The following is a 22,265-nucleotide window of genomic DNA, read 5'->3' on the forward strand; positions in this document are numbered from 1 at the left end:
AAAAAAAAGAAAAGAAAATTGACAGATCTAATACCTTTTACAAAAATTAACACAGGATGAATCATAAGACTAAATGTAAAATACAAAACTACAAAACTCCGTGAAGATAACACAGGACAACCCCAGGGTGGCCATGAGATTCATGACTCTTTAGATACAGCAACAAAAGGACAATTTATAAAAGAAAAATGCTAAGTTCAACTTCATTACAATTAAAAACTTAAGTTCTCTGAAAGACATCATTCAGAGAATGAAACAGTACGCCAAACTTGGAGAAATTATTCCCAATAAATATCTGATAAAGTACTTGAATCCAAAACATACAAAGAACTCTTAAAACTCGACAATTAGAATATAACGCAATTAAAAGTTGGCAGAATATCTGAAAATACAGCCTTTCAAAGAAGACATAAAGGTGGCAAAATAAGTATATGAATAAATCTTCAACATCATAGGGCATTCAGTTCAGTTCAGTACAGTCACGCAGTCGTGTCCGACTCTTTGCGTCCCCATGAATCGCAGCACTCCAGGCCTCCCTGTCCATCACCAACTCCCAGAGTTTACTCAAACTCATGTGCATCGAGTCTGTGATGCCATCCAGCCATCTCATCCTCTGTCGTCCCCTTCTCGTCCTGCCCCCAATCCCTGACAAAATCAGGTCTTTTCCAATAAGTCAACTCTTCACATGAGGTGGCCAAAGTATTGGAGCTTCAACCCAGCATCGTCCTTCCAATGAACACCAAGGACTGGTCTCCTTTAGGATGGACTGCTTAGATCTCCTTGCAGTCCAAGGGACTCTCAAGAGTCTTCTCCAACACCACAGTTCAAAAGCATCAATTCTTCGGTGCTCAGCTTTTTTCACAGTCCAACTCTCACATCCATACATGACCACTGGGAAAACCATAGCCTTGACTAGACGGACCTTTGCTGGCAAAGTAATATCTCTGCTTTTGAATATGCTTTCTAGGTTGGTCATAACTTTCCTTCCAAGGAGTAAGCGTCTTTGAATTTCATGGCTGCAATCACCATCGCAGTGATTTTGGAGTCCCCCCAAATAAAGTCAGCCACTGTTTCCCCATCTATTTGCCCTAAAGTGATGGGACCAGAGCCATGATCTTAGTTTTCTGAATGTTGAGCTTTAAGCCAACTTTTTCACTCTCCACTTTCACTTTCATCAAGAGGCTCTTTAGTTCTTCTTCACTTTCTGCCATAAGGGTGGTGTCATCTGCATATCTGAGGTTATTGATATTTCTCCCAGCAATCTTGATTCCAGCTTGTGTTTCTTCCAGCCCAGCGTTTCTCATGATGTACTCTGCATATAAGTTAAATAAGCATGGTGACAATACACAGCCTCGACATACTCCTTTTCCTATTTGGAACCAGTCTGTTGTTCCATGTCCAGTTCTAACTGTTGTTTCCTGACCTGCATACAGGTTTCTCAAGAGGCAGGTCAGGTGGTCTGGTATTCCCATCTCTTTCAGAATTTTCCACAGTTTATTGTGATCCACACAGTCAAAGGCTTTGGCATAGTCAATATAGCAGAAATAGATGTTTTTCTGGAACTCTTTTGCTTTTTTGATGATCCAGCAGATGTTGGCAATTTGATCTCTGGTTCCTCTGCCTTTCCTAAAACCAGCTTGAACAGCTGGAAGTTCACAGTTCACATATTGCTGAAGCCTGGCTTGGAGAATTTTGAGCATTACTTTACTATCGTGTGAGATGACTGCAATTGTGCGGTAGTTTGAGCATTCTTTGGCGTTGCCTTTCTTTGGGATTGGAATGAAAACTGACCTTTTCCAGTCCTGTGGCCACTGCTGAGTCTTCCAAATTTGCTGGCATATTGAGTGCAGCACTTTCACAGCATCATCATAGGGCATTAGGTAATTACAAATTAAAATAATGACTCACCACTACTTATTAGAATGGCTAAAATTCAAAACATTAACACCAAAAACTAGCAAGGATGCAGAGCAACATTTATTGCTGGTAGGAATGAAAAATTGTATAATCACTCTTATAGCACTAAACATAATCATAAAAAACTAAACACACTTACCACACAATCCAACAACTGTGATCATTGGTTGAAAATTTATATTGATGCAAAAAAAGTTTATAGCAGCTTTATTAATAATTGTCAAAACTTGGAAATAACCAAGATGTCCTTCAGTGGGTGAATGGATAAACAACTGTACCATATCCATACAACAGAATATTATTCAGTGATAAAATAGGCTATTAAGCCATGAAGAGACTTCAAGGAACCATAAAAACATATTGCCAAGAGAAAGAAGCCAATCTAAAAAAGGATATATACTGTATGATTCCAACTATATATCATTCTGGAAAAGGCAAAGCAATGGAGACAGCAAAAATATCAACAGTTGCCAGGGCTTGGGCAGGGAGAGCAGGAGGTGAGCACATGATTTCAAGGGCAACTGAAACTATTCTGTATGATACAGTGCAGTGGAACACGTCATTATACACGGTGTAAACCCACCGGACCTACAACACGAAAGTAAATCCTGATGTAAACTATGGACTTTAGTTAGTAACAATGGATCAATATTGACATCACTTGTAACGAATGTACCAGACTAATGCAAAATGTTAATAATAGACTGGGGATGGGGAACATATGCAGGTATTTGGGCATGCTTGCTTGCTCCCTACCTTTTACTAATTTTTCTTTAAACCTAAAACTGTTCTAAAAAATAAAGCCTACTAATCAAAAGACAACAAGAAAATAAAGTGATGGTGATAAAAATTACAGCTGCTTTTCCAGATATGATACCTTTACTACAATATATAAACCAACCTCCAGTACCTAATAAGCAGATACTTATTAAAAAATACATGAACTGTAAAATGGGATCTGGATTTTTCACTTTCAAAAGGGATTTGGGATTTACCAATATGAAGGAGAGGAAGTCTAAAATAAATCCTATAATGTTGTATTACATTATTATGCAGCTTAAACAGATATACAGTAATAAAGATATACACCAATTTCTATGAATAGATACAGATGTATGTTTGTAAATCTCCTGGCTCTATCTTCTGACAGGATCTATAAACAATACTAGAGATCTCTTCAAGAAAATTAGAGATACCAAGGGACATTTCATGCAAAGATGGGCTCAATGAAGGACAGAAATGGTATGGACCTAACAGAAGCAGAAGATAGTAAGAAGAGGTGGCAAGAATACACAGAAGAACTGTACAAAAAAGATCTTCACGACCCAGTTAATCATGATGGTGTGATCACTCACCTAGAGCCAGACATCCTGGAATGTGAAGTCAAATGGGCCTTAGGAAGTATAACTAGGAACAAAGCTAGTGGAGGTGATGGAATTCCAGTTGAGCTATTCCAGATCCTGAAAGATGATGCTGTGAAAGTGCTGCACTCAATATGTCAGCAAAGTTGGAAAACTCAGCAGTGGCCACAGGACTGGAAAAGGTCAGTTTTCATTCCAATCCCAAAGAAAGGCAATGCCAAAGAATGCTCAAACTACCGCACAATTGCACTCATCTCACATGATAGTAAAGTCATGCTTAAAATTCTCCAAGCCAGGCTTCAGCAATATGTGAACCATGAACTTCCAGCTGCTCAAGCTGGTTTTAGGAAAGGCAGAGGAACCAGAGATCAAATTGCCAACATCCACTGGATCATGGAAAAAGCAAGAAAAGTTCCAGAAAAACATCTGCTTTATTGACTATGCCAAAGCCTTTAACTGTGTGGATCACAATAAACTGAGGAAAATTCTGAAAGAGATGGGAATACCAGACCACCTGACCCACCTTTTGAGAAACATGTATGCAGGTCAGGAAGCAACAGTTAGAACTGGACATGGAACAACAGACTGGTTCCAAATAGGAAAAGGAGTACATCAAGGCTGTATATTGTCACCCTGCTTATTTAACTTATATGCAGAGTACAACATGAGAAACGCTGGGCTGGAGGAAGCACAAGCTGGAATCAAGATTGCCGGGAGAAATATCGATAACCTCAGATATGCAGATGACACCACCCTTATGGCAGAAAGTGAAGAACTAAAGAGCCTCTTGATGAAAGTGAAAGAGGAGAGTGAAAAAGTTGGCTTAAAGATCAGCATTCAGAAAACGAAGATCATGGCATCTGGTCCCATCACTTTAGGGCAGATAGATGGGGAAACAGTGGAAACAGTGGCTGACTTTATTTTGGGGGCTCCAAAATCACCACAGATGGTGACTGCAGCCATGAAATTAAAAAGGCGCTTACTCCTTGGAAGGAAAGTTATGACCAACCTAGATAGCATATTAAAAAGCAGAGACATACTTTATCAACAAAGGTCTGTCTAGTCTAGGCTATGGTTTTTCCAGTGGTCATGTATGGATATGAGAGTTGGACTGTGAAGAAAGCTGAGCACTGAAGAACTGATGCTTTTGTACTGTGGTATTGGAGAAGACTCTTGAGAGTCCCTTGGACTGCAAGGAGATAGAACTAGTCCATCCTAAAGGAAATCAGTCCTAGGTGTTCATTGGAAGGACTGATGTTGAAGCTGAAACTCCAATATTTTGGCCACCTGATGCAAAAAGCTCACTCATTTGAAAAGACCCTGATGTTGGGAAAGATTGAAGGCAGGAGGAGAAGGGGACGACAGAGGAGAAGTTTAGAGGGCATCACTGACTCAATGGACACGAGTTTGTGTAAACTCCGGGAGTTGGTGATGGACAGGGAGGCCTGAGGTGCTGCGGTTCATGGGGTCACAAGGAGTTGGACACAACTGAGCGACTGAGCTGAACTGATAAACACATCAGAAAAGTAATAAACATACCCAGTCCCCTAATCTTGTTTTTAAATACAATTATATACTAGTTTCCCTCATAGCTCAGTTGGTAAAGAATCTGCCTGCAATGCAGGAGACCTGGGTTTGATTCCTGGGTCGGGAAGCCCCTGGAGAAGGAACTGGCAACCCACTCCAGTATTCTTGCCTATAGAATCCCTATGGACAGAGGAGGCTGGCAGGCTACAGTCCACGGGGTCTTAAAAGAGTCGGACACGACTTAGCGACTAAACCACCACCAACCAACCATACACTAGATGCAATCAAGGTTCCTTGAAGACATAAATGACTTACTCAAGCAGGGAAACTGTAAGATGTAAAAAAAATTTATTTTATGCCTGTGCCAACAAGTATAGAAAGGCACAAGAGTGATTGGGGACGTGTCTGAATAATACGGAACACTTACTGAAATAGTTCACAGAGGCCAAATCTGGGACACTCTGGGCACCAAAAGAAGGAATAGTAATAGATTATAAAACATTGAATAAAATAAAAATCTATCCTTTCATACTGATATAAGTGAACATACAACTTGAGATATTTATACAGAAAAACATTAGCATACCACCATATGGTAATCATCATAGTAATAACTGTTTCTCACAAGAATTATTAATGGATGCTAAAACTAGTATAAAATATATGGCATCTAGAAAGTGCTGCTGATGAACCTATCTGCAGGGCAGCACTGGAGATGCAGACAGGGAAAAGAGACTTACGGATATGACCGGGGGAGATGAGGGAGAGAGAAAGTGGGATGAATGGAGAGAGTCGCATGGAAACATATGCAATTACCACACGTAAAATAGATAGCCAATGGGAGTTTGGTGTATGACTCAGGGAACTCAAACAGGGGCTACCTAGAGGAGGACAATGGAGTGGGAAGTGGGAGGGAGGTGCAAGAGAGTGAGGACATATATCTACCTATGGCTGATTCATGTGATGTATGGCAGAAATCAATACAATATTGTAAAGCAATTATCTTCCAGTTAAAAATAATTTTTTGAAAAAATTTAATGAGAAACTGTGTTTACATAAGCTAAAAGTATCCCCCACAAGGTTATTATTTTAAAAAGAAAAATTGTATCTTTACAGAGGAGAAACCTGAAAACACTTTAACCATTACTTTAACCAAAATATAGTTAAACTCTACAGAAGGTTCACAGCAGCCTCACTCACAATAGCCCAAAGAAAAAGCAACCCAACAACTGTCCATCAACTGATGAGTGCATTAACAATACGTGGTATATTCGTACAATGGAATATTATCCAGCCATTACAAAGAATCAAGTGCAGAAACATACTACAGCATAGACGAATCCTGAAAAAATTATCCTAAGTGAAAGAAGCCAGATGCAAAAGGTCACATACTGTACATTTCATTGACATGAAATACTGAGAATAGGTAAAACTACAGAGACAGAAAGTAGATTAGTGGTTTCCAAGGGATGGAGGGAAAGGGTAGAGGAAAGAACAGGAGTTCTTTTAAGGGAGAAGGAAATATTCTGAGATTAGTGATGGCAGCATAACGTTATCAATAAACAAAAACCACTGAATTGTAAACTTTAAATGGTTAAAATGGAGAATTTTATGTAACAAGATTTCTTTTTTCCAAAAAAATAGTCATAGAAGAACACATTTTACTGTTCTACCAAAATGCAAACTCTGAATATAATCATGAGGAAACATAAGACACACTACTTTTTTAGTATTTCTAAGTATAGTTGAAATCTTCTTTTAAGTTGAAAAAATGGAAAAAAATATCAAATTTATAATTACAGCTGTAAGTTGTAAATGATAATGTTTTGTATGTATCTTATGTGTTAAAACATACTGTGCTTTTGTTATTGCGTTTTAAAGGAACACAATAATAGAGAAAACAACTTCAACAATAGGATAAAAAAATCTGAGGTCTGTTACATAAAAGCCTTGACACAGAAGAAAAATGAAGATGTGAGCTCCTGCTACAAGCTCTACAAACACGTACATGCAAAAAACATTATGAGACATCTCATTTAACGAGGCTAAGAAATGGAGACCCTAATGGCCCTGGTACCAAAAATCATTACAGCAAATTTAAAGTCTCTTAGCAAAGGATAATACCAATAAATAAAACATCCTAAAATACAAAAGGAATCATTTTTGAGAAATGAGAATTTCTACAAATACAGGATGTTTTAGATAATGCTTTTGTGGTACTATATTAAAATCTCAAAAAAATCTCTGAAATCACATATACTTGAAATATGTTTTCATAATGATGTTAATCTGGTTCCATGAAATGATTTCCTATAGCTTCTTAAATTTGATATAATGAGAGTTATTTTTACATTAGAGTATTCAAAGCTGACTCAATGGACATGAGTTTGAGAAAACTCTGGGAGACCGTGATGGACAGGGAAGCTTGGCGGGCTGCAGTCCATAGGGTCACACAGAGTCAGACACAACTGAGCGGCTAAACAATTCAAAGCTACTTTACTGAACTATCAAGATTTTGTGATTTCTCTAAAAATGTAACTGTCAGAGGTTTTGGAAAAGTGACACAAGACAATTTCACAAATATGTTATTAGTTAGCAGTATTCTACAAAATACTGATGAACGTGCCATTGGTGTGTTTATCCTTGACAATCTCTCTGCATAATGAGTGTCTGAAATACAGTGTATTTGTATACTATATTTATATTTACATGTACTGTATTTATGAAAAAGTGAGGGTCACTCAGTTGTGTCCAGCTGTTTGCAACCCCGTGGACTATAGCCTGCCACTCTCCTCTGTCCATGGAATTCTCCAGGCCGGAATACTGGAGTGGGTAGCCGTTTCCTTCTCCAAGGGGATCTTTCCAACCCAGGGATCGAACCCAGGTCTCCCACATTGCAGGCAGATTCTATACCCTCTGAGCTACCAGGGAAGCCCACAATATTTATATATATTTGTATATAGTATATTTGTATACTATATTTGCATATATAATACATTTGTTGAATATATAGCTATAAAACTATTTCATAGGATACATAGATTACATATGTGTATGAATGTATTCAAATTTAGCAGAAACTGTCAACAGGTTTTTCAGAATGCTTCTACCAGCTTATACACACTTGGATAAACCACCTTATAAATTTTAACCATTCAGGTGGATGTGTAGTGATATCTGAGTGTTATTTTAAATTACCTTGTGGTAATTGAGGTTGAGCAGTTTTTAGTATGTGTTTTTGTCGTTTGGATATATTTTTGTTCAAGTTGCTTCCCCATTTTCTACTGAGTTGTCTGACATTTTCTTGCTGATTTGTAGTACTTCTCTATATACTCAGGAAAAGTGACCTTTGTTGACTTTACGTATTGCCAGTCCGTCCTACACTGCAGTTTGCCTTTTCAGTTTCTTAGTGATATTTTTACATGTATATAGTTCAGTTTATCATTTTTCCTTTATTGAGAATACTGTTTAAATTCTATTTTTAAAGTCTTTCTTCACCAATAAAAACAAAGACATTTATCTGTTATCATCTACAATATTTATTATTTTGTACTCTACACCTAGATTTACATTGATCTGAAACTAATTTTTGTGTATGAGATGTAAAACAGGGCCCTGGATTCATTTATTTCAATTGTATAACCATTGACCCAGAATCATTTATTGAAAAAACAACTGCCTAGTGCCGACTGTGTGATACTCTGTGTCCGTACTTAGTCGCTTAGTCGTGTCCGACTCTTTGCGACCCTCCAAGCCCCTCTGTCTATGGGATTTTTCAGGCAAGAATACTGGAGTGGGTCACTGTTTCCTCCTCCAGGGGATCTTCCCAACCCAGGGACTGAACCCACGCCTCCAGTATCTCCTGCATTGCAGGAAGATTCTTTAACCCACTGAGCCATCAGGAAAGCCCCATGTTATAAAGTTCTGATAAATGTATAGGTCTATCTGGGGAGCTCCTATTTGCTATAATGGTTTATGTCCCTATCTTTGCAGCAATACTTAATTACTGTAGCCTCACATTCATGAGATCTAGAAGAGAAGACTTTCAGCTTTGTTCTTCTAAAAGCTAGTTTTAGCTATGATTGATCCTTTGAATTTTCATATAAATTTTAAAATAGGCATGTCAACTTCTAAAAGAAAATACTACTTTCTGCAATTGTGTTTTGGGATTACACTAAATCTAAAGATCAATTAGGACAGAATAGATATCTCTACAATACTGAGTATTTCAATTAATTATCATAATACATTGGGTTGACCAAAAAGTTCACTGGGGTTTTTCTGTAGGATCTTATGGAAAAGCCCAAATGAACTTTTTGGCCAACCCTGTATCTTCCATTTATCTAGGCCTTCAATTTCTCACAAGGTTTTTGAGTTTTCTGTGTAAAGATCCTGCATATATGTCATGACATTTACTTCTCACATTTTTGACATCCTAATCTTATATTAAATTATCATTTTCCAATTGTTCTTGGTATATAGAATTGTATTTTCTTTATATTGACCTTATGTCAAGCAAACTATTACCAATGTATCTTTTATACTTTGTTATTTCCTTTTACTTTAATTGTATTATTGCACTGTCTGGATATTCCAATACAATAGTGAATAGAAACAGTGATAGTAACCACTCTTGTTCATTCCTAACTTTAAAGGGAAATTTTTCAACAATACACTCTAATGTTTGCAATAAAGTTTTTCTTTTATTACATGAATAGTTTACTTCTATTCCTACTGCATTAGAGGTTCTTCATGAATATAAGTTAAATTTTTTATAAACATCCTATGTATTGTTTGAGAAAAATATATGCCTTTATTTCTTTATTTTTTTAATGTGTTAATTATTCTTTCATGAAATTTTATTTAATCTTTTATTCTTAAAGTGAATCCAAATAATGTATTATTCTTTCCATAAATTGCTGGATTCACCTGCTTTTTTATTTTAATGAAAAAACATAACACTATAATCTCCTTACTGTAATATCTTTTTCATATTTTTGTCTCAAAGTTTTGCTACTCCATAAAACTGCAAAATAATTATTTCTGTTCTCTGAAAGTTTGTGAATGACTGGTGTTATTTCTTAAATATATACTTCTTAAATATCTGGAAACATTCACAAATAAAGTTATCTGGGCCTGGAGAGTTTGGAGTTTTATTTTGTCTTGCTTTGTGTTTGTTTCTTTAACAGAAGAGGATTTCAAGCATAGACTCTACTTCTTTGTTATAAGATTATTCCAATTTTCTGTCTCTTCATGCATCAATTCTAGTAAGTTTCATTTTTCTAGGTATTTGACATGGCTCATTTAATGTTTTTAAATTAACTGTTACTCTCATACAGTTGCTTATCATGTTCATTTATTATCATTTAATGTCTATAATGTCCATAATGTCTGTTTTCATTCTGAAAATTGGTTATTTGAGTACACAGCCATCCCTCAGTATCTGTGGGAAATTGGTTCCAGAAGCCTCGCCAATTCCAAAATCCACAGATGTTCAAGATCCTTACATAAAATGGCATATGACCTATACACATCCTCCTGTATAATCTAGGTCCTTTCTAGATTACTTATAACACCTAATACAATCTAAATGCTATATAAACTGCTGTAAACACAATGTAAATGCTATGCGAGTAGCTGCTGGTGCATGACAAATTCAAGTTCTGTTTGCTTTTTTGAACTTTCTTTTTAATATTGTCAATCCATGATTGGTTGAACCCACGCATACAGAAGGCCAACTGTGATCTCTGTTTCTAAATCTGGGTGGGGATCTATCTCCACAAACAACCAACTTTGCTGATTTTTGATGGCTGTATCTCTATCAAATGTTTGTTTTCTATTTCACACTAATTTGTGCTCTATCTCCTATTGTCTTACTCTACATTTATTCATCTTATTCTTTCTTTGAGATTAATCTCCTGCTTATATTCTGACTTCTTGAGGTTAAGCTTAGACCACTGATTTTCAGGCTGTTTAAAATATTTTCTAATAAATGCATTTAAAGTTATAAATGTCTTTATTTGACAGCATCATAATCATCTTGTACTATTATTCAGTACAAATGTTTTCTAATTTTCTGCATAATTTAGTTAACCAATTTTAAGGAGTTTACTAATTACAGACATCCTTTTCTAGTTACTTTTTATTTATTTCACTGTGGTTAATTACTTCGCATGATTTCATTCTTTTTAAATTTCTTTAGACTTGCATTAAAACCCAGTATAAGCTAAATTTTAGAAAAATGTTCCCAGGGTACTTGAAAACAACATATATTCTGCAGTCATAAGATAATATGCACTCATACTTTGGAGTTTTTCTGGTAAAAAAACTCCAAAATTATAAATTGAGCTTTTCAAATCTTTTCTATCTTTACTGGCTTTTAGTGTTCAAGAACAGTTACCAAAATAACTGGGTTTAAAACATCATACTATGATTTGTCCCATCTTCTGTCAGTTTTGCTTTACTTACCATAGAGTTATAAGGTACATTTAAATTCAGAACTATTATATTTTCCAGGCATATGCCTGACTTAAATTCTCATTGGTCTGATAGAATAAAATTCTGAAACAGATGGGAATACCAGACCACCTGACCCGCCTCTTGAGAAACCTATATGCAAGTCAGGAAGCAACAGTTAGAACTGGACATGGAACACCAGACTGGTTCCAAATAGGAAAAGGAGTATGTCAAAGCTGTATATTGTCACCATGCTTATTTAACTTATATGCAGAGTACATCATGAGAAACGCTGGGCTGGAGGAAGCACAAGCTGGAATCAAGATTGCCGGAAGAAATATCAATAACCTCAGATATGCAGATGATACCACCCGTATAGCAGAAAGTGAAGAGGAACTAAAAAGCCTCTTGATGAAAGTGAAAGAGGAGAGTGAAAAAGTTGGCTTAAAGCTCAACATTCAGAAAACAAAGATCATGGCATCTGGTCCTATCACTTCATGGGAAACAGATGGGGAAACAGTGGAAACAGTGTCAGACTTTATTTTTTAGGGCTCCAGAATCACTGCAGATGGTGACTGCAGCCATGAAATTAAAAGACGCTTACTCCTTGGAAGGAAAGTTATGACCAACCTAGACAGCATATTAAAAAGCAGAGACATTATTTTGCCAACAAAGGTCCTTCTAGTCAAGGCTATGGTTTTTCCCATGGTCATGTATGGATGTGAGAGTTGGACTATAAAGAAAGCTGAGTGCCGAAGAATTGATGCTTTTGAATTGTGGTGTTGGAGAAGACTCTTGAGAGTCCCTTGGAACAAGGAGATCCAACCAGTCCATCCTAAAAGAGATCAGTCCTGGGTGTTCATTGGAAGGACTGATATTGAAGCTGAAACTCCAATACTTTGGCCACCTGATGCGAAGAGCTGACTCACTGGAAAAGACCCTGATGCTGGGAGGGATTGGGGGCAGGAGAAGAAGGGGACGACAGAGGATGAGATGGTTGGATGGCATCACCGACTCGATGGACATGGGTCTGGGTGGACTTCAGGAGTTGGTGATGGACAGGGAGGCCTGGTGTGCTACGGTTCATGGGGTCGCAAAGAGTCCAACACGACTGAGCGACTGAACTGAACTGAACTGAGTACAATTATACCAACATTCTTTTGTTTCGTGATTGCATAATATGTATCTTTCTTCCACCCTTTACTTTCAATTGCTCTAAATACCTTTATACTTTTTGTATATTTTCTAAGAAGCATATGGCTAGGCTTTAATTTTTATACCCAGTCTAAAAATCTTTAGCTTTTGACTGGAATATTTAGTCTCTTACATTTAGTGTAACTGGAATATTTCCTTCTTCACTTTTAGTGTAATGATGACATATTTGGAGTTAATTAAACCATCTTCCTTTATATTTGTCCCAATTTTATTTTGTTCCCTTTCCATTCCTTTCTTGTTTTCTTTCAAATGCACTAAGTAGTCTTCTTATTCTTCCCTCTCTTCACTTGTTGGACATAGAGTGCTTTTTTGTTACCTAATGATTATAATATAAATCCTTAACTAATTATGTCCACTTTAAATTAGTTTTCTAATTAATTCCCATATAATATGAAGACCTTAGAAATACTGAACAACATTTACCCTTCTTCCTGAGTTATATGCTGCTATTAACAAGCGTTTAAATTTTGATATATTTAAGCCTCTATTACCATTATGAAAGTGAAAGTGAAGTCATTCAGTCATGTCCGACTCTTTGCAACCCCCTGGACTGTAGCCTACCAGGCTCCTCTGTCCATGGAATTTTCTGGGCAAGAGTAGTGGAGTGGGTTGCCATTTCCTTCTCCAGGGGATCTTCCCGACCCAGGGATCAAACCCGAGTCTCTGAGTCACCAGGGAAGCAATTACCATTAAACCATCTTCCTTTATATTTGTCCCAATTTTATTCTGCTCCCTTTCCATTCCTTTCTTGTTTTCTTCCAAATGCATGAAGTAGTCTTCTCATTTTTCCCTCTATTCACTTGTTGGACATAGAGGGATTTTTTATAATTACCATTATACTATTTTACAATAAATAATCACTTAGATTTACCCTTTCCATTTCTCTATTCCCTCCAGTATCCAGGATTATTTTTCTTCTACTTCAATAGAATTTTCTTTATTTATTCAGTATTTTCTGTATTACAGATCTGCTATTGTCAAATTCAATTCTTGTTTTTCTGAAAAGTCTATTCTTTGCTTTCATTTTTTAAGGGTTTTTCACTGCGTAATTTTGGACAGATGATTATCTTCCTTCAGCTATTTGAAGACACCATGACTTCTAGATTCCATTTTTCCAATTAAAAAAATATCATTTGTCAGTCTTAGTGTTGCTCCTTTAAAGAGAATATGTCTTTTTCCCCTCTGGTGGCTTTTCTCATTCTATTTGGGTTTTCATCAATTTTGCAATGATATTTTTAAGTGTATGTTTCTTTGTACTCACCCCTCCATACTCATACACAATTTGTAGGTGGACATCTTTTGTCTTAAAAATTCTCAGGCATTTGAGACTTCAAATAGTCTCTACATTATTTTCTCAATCCTCTTCTGGACTTCAATCACATGCATGTTACAATATTTCCACATGTCCCTCACATTTCTTTCCCTCTTTTATTTTTCATTCTTTGTCTTTCTTTATTTCAATATGATCCATCTTCTGTTTCACTAACCTCCCCCTCAGCTATGTCTAACCTGTGTTCGGTTCAGTTCAGTCGTTCAGTCGTGTCTGACTCTGTAACCCCGTGAATCGCAGCACGCCAGGCCTCCGTGTCCATCACCAACTCCCGGAGTTCACTCAGACTCACGTCCATCGAGTCAGTGATGCCATCCAGCCATCTCATCCTCTGTCGTGCCCTTCTCCTCCTGCCCCCAATCCCTCCCAGCATCAGAGTCTTTTCCAATGAATCAGCTCTTCGCAAAAAGTACTGGAGTTTCAGCTTTAGCATCATTCCTTCCAAAGAAATCCCAGGGCTGATCTCCTTCAGAATAGACTGGATGGATCTCCTTGCAGTCCAAGGGACTCTCAAGAGTCTTCTCCAACACCACAGTTCAAAAGCATCAATTCTTCGGCACTCAGCCTTCTTCACAGTCCAACTCTCACATCCATACATGACCACAGGAAAAACCATAGCCTTGACTAGAATTTATTAATAATCAATTTTCCAATTCTATAATTTCTACTTGATTATTTAGTAATCAAGTTAGTATAAGTTTCCAGTTGTCTGTCAATATTTTCCTACCTGTAATTCCTTGATCATAAAATCCTAATTATTTTATAGTTTCTTATGAAACCACCATTATCCTATTGGTATATTTCAAATGGCTGGGTTTTTTTTCATGGCTTTTCTTTTTCTAAGACTTACTATTTTTTGTTTTGCAACATATATTGTAAATGAACTAATTTGAGCCTCTGTATGATACTATTTTACTCAAGAGAGGATTTACTTTTCTCTGTCACCAATTTAGGCCATGGGTAGATCACCACAATCCAATCAAAGAGCATGATGTTTCAAAGATAAGCTTATCCTCACTCTTAGGTTTAGAACTTCAGGGACCAGACTATATCATTAATAAAAACCTCTCTTCCTTGGCACACCTAGAAATACAACTTGGTCCTTCATATTGATTGACAAAAGTTCTGCTCAGTTTCTCAGGAAGCTTTCAGGACTCACAATTGTTTCAAGAACAACAGTTGTACAAAATGCCAGTCATACCTCCTTTGTCATTTACCTCTCCTAAATCTTGACCAACATATTCTTACTGTCTTTACAGTCCTCTCATGCCTTAAAAAGAGGTAATTCCTAATTTTTCTAAGTGGAAATTATAGTCCAGAATAATTAACTTTACCACTGAAAAATAATTTCTCCAAATACACATCTTCTAAAAGTTCAGCAAAGTAGTCTATCTACTAAAATAGAATACTGCATTTTATTTAAACTAAAAAAAAAAAAAATTAATTAGCAAAGCTACTCAAAGGAAAAGTCTTCATTTTCTTTAATTCTGTCTTTTTTTTTTTCAAGTAAAGTAAAAATTAGAATATATGTGTGAAAGTGAAGGGCGCAGAACAAATCACAATTCAGTGGAAAACTGTATTTCATTTAAACATATAGTTAATTTCATGTAAGTTTAAAAGAATGTTTAGTATCTTAGAACAAAACACTGGTCTCTTTCCAGATCTTAGAAAAGAAAATGAGTACAACAAAAAGAATCTAAAAAAAGAGTGAATATATGCTTCACTTTGCTGTACACTTAAAACTAACACACCACTGTAAATCAATTATACTTCAACTAAAACTTTTAAAAAGAAATAATTGCTGAAAATTTTCCAAATATAATAAAAACTTTAAATAAAAATAGCATATTGGTCAATAAAACTCATATACATAGAAAAATCAATAAATGAAAAATTAACATTTTAAACATAAGAAAAAATTATGGCTGTGAATAAGCAATTCACTAAACAAAAAACACAAGTGCAAATGAACGCATAAAAATATGCTTATTCACTATATCAATCAGGATATGCACATTAAAATATCAGTAGGATACCATTCACATCCATTGCACTGGCAAAAGGAAAATATCCTCATAATTATTAAGTATTGGTGGGACTAAGAAGAAACGAGAACACTTATACCCTGCTGGAGGAAGTGGTACGTCATCACAGTGACTCAAAAAGCAATTAGGCTTGCTAAATGTGTCCTAAAGTTGAGGATGTGAATATCCTCAGATACAGCAATTTCACTTCTAGAGATGCACCCTAGGGAAACTCTTGCTTATGTAAAATGACTGGTTCAAGATGTACATTGTAGTATTATTTATAACAACAATAAAAGAAAATTTACCTAAATGTCACAGCTTTGTATTTCACAGGAAATTAGACGATGACACTGAACAAATGCTTTCAAAATTTACAACGGACAATAAAATATGTGTAAAGAAGAACAAATCCCAGTACAGATAATGTCAAAACTCAAAGATACATTGGTAAGAAAACTGCTCTTCTGAACTGCACACAGTATCAGCACTTATGAGTGATTTATACAGAACAAGACTGTCTACAGGACTGGAAAACACTGCAAAGTCAGTCATTTACAGTAAAGATGGCTACAGAGAAAATGCATTATGTAGTGCCTCTGCTACATAACAGACTATCATTAGTCGAAATTAAGATGGGAAAAAAGTCAAGAATACCTCCTTGAAAATATTTAATACACACCACTATTATACAAATATAAAATAGAACAGTGCCCAATTTTCCCATCATACTTCAGCCCAATCTACTCACCAAGTCTTTGGGTTAACTTCATACTTATAAAGGTCATCTACCAATCCATATTTGTTGCCTGGCAATGCTTTATAGCCTCCATGAACATAAATGGACTTTGTTATTTCATCATACACACTGGTATGGCCATATCCCCCTTGAACAATAGCTCCTTTAGTTTCTGGAACAAGCCAAGTGTTTGATGCTATAAGAGAAAGAAGATAAAATGTGAACTTAAATAGTATTTTTAAAAAACTAATATACCACCAAACTACCAACGAGTTCATCCTAATACCACATTTTATGAGTAAAGTATATCTAATAATAATTTAAAGTATTAAATATGTGCTAGTTACTATGTCGGGTGCTAAAGACCAAAGGTGATTAAAACTGGCCTCTTTGTAGATTTTAATTAAACTTTGAAATATTGAAAATATCTAATTTTTTGTATATGCAAGAAAAAACTAAACCTTATTCTCACATATATTTCTGTATCTGTAAATAACCCTGAAAAAAGAAAGATTTAATAAAAGTTTGTGAGAGGTTATTATGTTACAGGCTGAGGTAGTCACTGACATTACAAAGACTAAAAAGATAAGACTCCTGTCTTAACAATTTTTAGCACTGTGCTAGTCTTTTATCTCTTGATTATGAGTCTCACTATCCCTTCTAAGAGTCCTTTGTATTACTGATAAAAACCTAAAAATTAAATTTCCAAGACTTATTTGACAGCTGTGCTACCATCAGTTTCCAGTAATGAAAGGACTTGGGAGAGAACAGAAGGCAAATGGAAGAAAGACATTCTACTTTCTTTCTTCTCTAGCAGTAGGAACAGGTAGGTGCTACTGGGCAATGGCAGCGGTGGTTTGACAGCAACAGGAGCAGGCGCAACACTTGCTCAGTGGCAGAAGCGGCATCTACAGTAAGCAGCTCACCTACAAACGTGGTCCTAAGTTCCAGCCCGGGTATGCAGCAGCTCCAGATTTCTGACTAATTCCCTCACTTTGGTGTCTCTAGTACTACTGTAATTAACTCCCTATTTTAAGTCCCATTCTACTTGATATATCTAGAAGGGACTCTCATTTCTATAGCAAATTCACTGAAACAAGTTCTAATCATATGCAAGAAATGCTTTTAAGAATATGCAAATGAAAAACTACATATCTTTTGGCCTTAAAGGAATTTAGATTATAAAGAGCAACCATACAGAAATCTGTTATTAGTCTTTAAATATCCAATCACACTTGCATCTTCCCTCTAACTTTGTCACCTAAACTTTGGCATTCTAGACAGCTCATTGAAATACTCAAAGCAAGGAACAGAAAATAAAAGTGATGCTTAAAAATTCTTCACATTCACACAATTTTAAGGTAATAAAGAATATACTTCATCAATCATAAAGTCATAAAAGAAGTATCAGAAGGATTTGTTAAAGCCAATTTTACTCAGAGAAAACTAAACATATTTAAAGAAATTTCAGAGTATTCTTGTAACTAATGGGCATTCTTTTAACATTCTCCAACTACTTATTAAAGCTATATATATGTATCTGTGTGTATATATAGTGCCAAATTGAAGGTTTTCATGTTTTTATTCACCTCTTTTTAATAAAAGATAAAACTACTTATCAAAAAATATTGTGACAATAAAGAGGTATATAATGCAACAGTGCATGTTACCTTCTCCCCTAGCCCATTATCCAGAGGTATTTTCCACAAATTGTTACATTCAGAATATTTTGAAACTACAGTTCTGAATATTTAATTACAATAGACAAGACAAATATATATGACTTACATGTACATAGATACCTATAAATATTTATACCAAAAAAATCATGCGATTTCACAACTATATTTTCACTTAACAAAACATCTGGGGCATCTTTTCACATCCCATTTATTACTTTCACTTTCATTAGCTAAATTCTATTGTATTGATGATGACTTATTTAAATAATCCTACACAGTGACTCATTAGTGTTTCAGTTTGTTCTTAAAAACAATAATGCAATAAGCAACCTGGCAATCAGCTGTAGCACCATTATCTACAGAGTATATATTATGTCTCAGGGAGTATCTCACTAGTTTATCTGATAATATGAAAGCTTTGAAAGTTTACTATTGCTATCCTCTCTTTACAACTAAGGAAATTTAGAGTTTAAAAAATTAACACACCAAATGTTTAAAAGTTGGTGTAGACTAATTTCTCCCTCTCCTTCCCACTAACAAACCCAGTAAACAGTCCCAAAGAAAACTGCAGGAGAAATATGAAAGGTGTAAGGAGGAATGCTGACTCTTAGGGCCTCCAAGACTATAGGATGGATGTCTCATTACCTCCGACCCAACAAAAGAAGGCCAGTCAGCCCAGCATTTTCTCAACCCATAACCCAGCAATAAAAAGCAACTTAGATAGGCTTATTCCTTCCACAAATTGAAGAGGAACCCCCATGGATAACCCCAGATGACACTAGGAGCCCAGCAAGAGGGATTCACCAAACACCGCTTACATTAAGCAGACAGGGGAAGAGTTCCACTTTCCCCAAAGGCCTGAGATTGGAAAAGAAGCTCCCACCACAAGATCTTAATGCTAAACCTAAACAGAGTGACTAACCTGCTAAAATAGAAGATTTAAGACAGATTCGAAGACTCCCAATATAAAGCCAAAGTGTCCAAGACACTAATAAAAAAAAATCACTTGTCATGTTGGGAACCAGACCATTCAAGTGACACTAACTCTGAGATGTTGAAATTATCTAACAAGAATTTTAAAGCAGCCATGATACAACAAGCAACTACAAGTTCTCTTGAAACAACAAATCTCAGCCAAAAAAAAGGGTGAGGAGACAAAGGAAGGAGAGAAGGAAGGGAGGGAGGCAAGCAGTGAGGAAAGGAAGGAAGAAAAGAAAATACAGTAACAAATCTGAGTTAACTGGACAGACTCAATCGTAGAGGTGACAGACAGAATCAGTAAACTAGAGGATATAGCAGTAAAATTTACCCAATCTGAACACCAGGGAAAATAAACAAACAAACAAAAAAATCAACAGTCTAAGAAACCTTTGGGACAATAACAATTGGTCCAACATTTGTACCACTGGAATCCCACAAGAAGAGAAAAAAGAGAATGGAGCTGAAAGAGCTATTTTTAAAAATCGTGGCTAAAAACATCCAAACTGCGTATAAGACATAATAAATATGCAGACTTCCCTGGCAGCTGAGTACTTAAGACTCAGCTCTTCAATGTTTCCCCTGCAAGTGGTGTGGGCTCAATTTCTGGTCGGGGAACTAAGATCATACATGCCATGTGACACAGTCCAAAAAAAATTTAGTTAAAAAACTAAACTAAAACACTCTGAAACCTGTGGCCCTCTCCTTAAAGAATGGCTTAAGAAAATTCTTCAGACGAATGAAATGATAACATCAGGAAAGAACAACAAATAAAGCAGATTCGTGACTACACACAATAAACTCTCCTCTTTGCGGCTTACAAGTAATATCTGATGAAGGAAACAAAAATTATAATGTCATCTGATACTCACGACAATGATATTTAGAAGTGGGGAAAGTGAGGGATGTAAATGAAAGCAAAGTTTCCACGTTTCACTTGATGTGGTAAAATGTTGATACCAGTAAACAGACAAGTCACTTACGTATATTTTAATACCCAGAGCACTCTCTAAGAAAAGTACACAGAGAAATACACTCACACACACTATAAATAAATCAAGACTGAATTCTAAAACTTGTTAAGTTAACCCATGAGAAACAAGTGAAGAGAAACAGAGGCACAGGAAACAGGAAACAAACAAAAATAATCAAATAGCAGACTTAGGCACTAACATACTGAAGTTACCTTAAATGACCCACTTATGACACTCTTAAAATTGTAAGATTACATAAAGAACAGATGAGTGATTGTCAAGGGTTAGGATGGGAGGGGAAAGGAACAAGGTATTAAAGAGATAATGTTGTTGTTCTTTAGTCACTCAGTTGTATCTCACTCTTTTGCAACCCCAAGGACTGTAGCCCGCCAGGTTCCCCTGTCCATGGGATTCTCCAGACAAGAATACTGGAGTGGGTTGCCATTTCCTTCTCCAGGGAATCCTCCCGACTCAGGGATCGGATCAAACCCACATTTCCGGGGCTGCAAGAGGCTTCTTTACCACTGAACCGTAAGGGAAGTAGGTGTGTTCTAAAAAAGATGATGTGAAGGATTCTTGTGTTGACAGACAGTGCAGTGGTAGCTACATGAGACAATATGCAATAAAACTGCCCAGAACTAAATATACACACACATCTACACACCCTACATACATGCAGATGCAAAGGAGTTCTAATGAAACTAGAGAAATCTGAACATCAGTGGATTGTATCAATGTTAATATCCAGGTTGTGATTCTGTACTATATTTTTGCAAGATGTTTACCACCAAGGAAAACTGCATAAAGGATACACAGGATCACTCTGTTCCTTCTTACAAGTGTATGTGAATTTACAATTTTCTCAAATTAAAATTTAAATGGAAAAAAGTATATCACCCTACTAGCAATGGCAAGTTCATCATGAAATACACTATTGCACTCAGTTCAGTTCAGTTCAGTCACTCAGTCGTGTCCGACTCTTTGCAACCCCATGAACTGCAGCACGCCAGGCCTCCCTGTCCATCACCAACTCCCGGAGTTCACTGAGACTCACGTCCATCGAGTCAGTGATGCCATCCAGCCATCTCATCCTCTGTCATCCGCTTTTCCTCCTGCCCCCAATCCCTCCCAGCATCAGAGTCTTTTCCAATGAGTCAGCTCTTCGCATCAGGTGGCCAAAGTACTGGAGTTTCAGCTTTAGCATCATTCCTTCCAAAGAACACCCAGGACTGATCTCCTTTAGAATGGACTGGTTGGATCTCCTTGCAGTCCAAGGGACTCTCAAGAGTCTTCTCCAACACCATAGTTCAAAAGCATCATTTCTTCGGCACTCAGCTTTCTTCAGAGTCCAACTCTCACATCCATACATGACTACTGGAAAAACCATAGCCTTGACTATGGTTTCCTTTGTTGGCAAAGTAATGTCTCTGCTTTTGAATATGCTCTCTAGGTTGGTCATAACTTTCCTTTCAAGGAGTAAGCGTCTTTTAATTTCATGGCTGCAATCATCATCTGCACTCAAATACTCATTAAATATTTTTTAAAAATTTATTTAAAAGTGTAAGAGCTATGACACAGGTCTGACACCAAAGTGAGTTACTAAATACCCCTGCAGAATCTCTGAAGATTTAGTCACCAGCAGTTCAAATAAGAAATGGTGATATGGTAGTTCAGATGAAAAATTAAGAAAATAATTTTGTTCAGATATAGGTGATTAACTTGAAATGTAAAATTAATTATGATTACATTCTCATTTTATTTTATTATTTTTGCATTTGGAAATGTGCACATAGTAAAAGATCATTTTTGTCTCAATAAACATTTAAAGTAACAAAATATGTCATTTCAGAAAAAGTATTTGCTTATGATTGATATGTTATTTGCATATGAATGAATTTTGTTTCTAATTCTGTAATGTGCTCTATCACATTCCCAATTTATTAAAAATGAAACACTGATTCATTAAAGAGAAGACAGAGACAATAAATAAACAAATACATGAAGCAACAGAATAATTTTGAAAAAGTAAAAAGCAAAAATGACTTATATATACCAGGAGTTC

At 36.2% G+C, this 22,265-nt stretch overlaps 1 protein-coding gene across 3 annotated transcripts in view; it reads right to left on the reverse strand.

Moving 5' to 3' along the window:
* The window catches only part of ATRNL1 (attractin like 1), an 807,510-nt gene that overhangs the window by 682,533 nt on the left and 102,712 nt on the right, over positions 1-22,265 (reverse strand). For all 3 annotated transcript variants that reach the window (XR_011462739.1, XR_011462740.1, XM_070363366.1), the window contains exon 9: positions 16,582-16,765. Coding sequence is in view for 1 of the 3 variants with exons in the window: in XM_070363366.1 (XP_070219467.1) it covers positions 16,582-16,765 (184 nt within the window). In the remaining 2 variants the exon portion in view is untranslated. The remainder of the gene's footprint in view (positions 1-16,581; positions 16,766-22,265) is intronic.

The sequence above is a fragment of the Bos mutus genome, chromosome 26 (assembly GCF_027580195.1).
Source record: "Bos mutus isolate GX-2022 chromosome 26, NWIPB_WYAK_1.1, whole genome shotgun sequence".
NCBI classification, from domain to species: Eukaryota; Metazoa; Chordata; class Mammalia; order Artiodactyla; family Bovidae; genus Bos; species Bos mutus.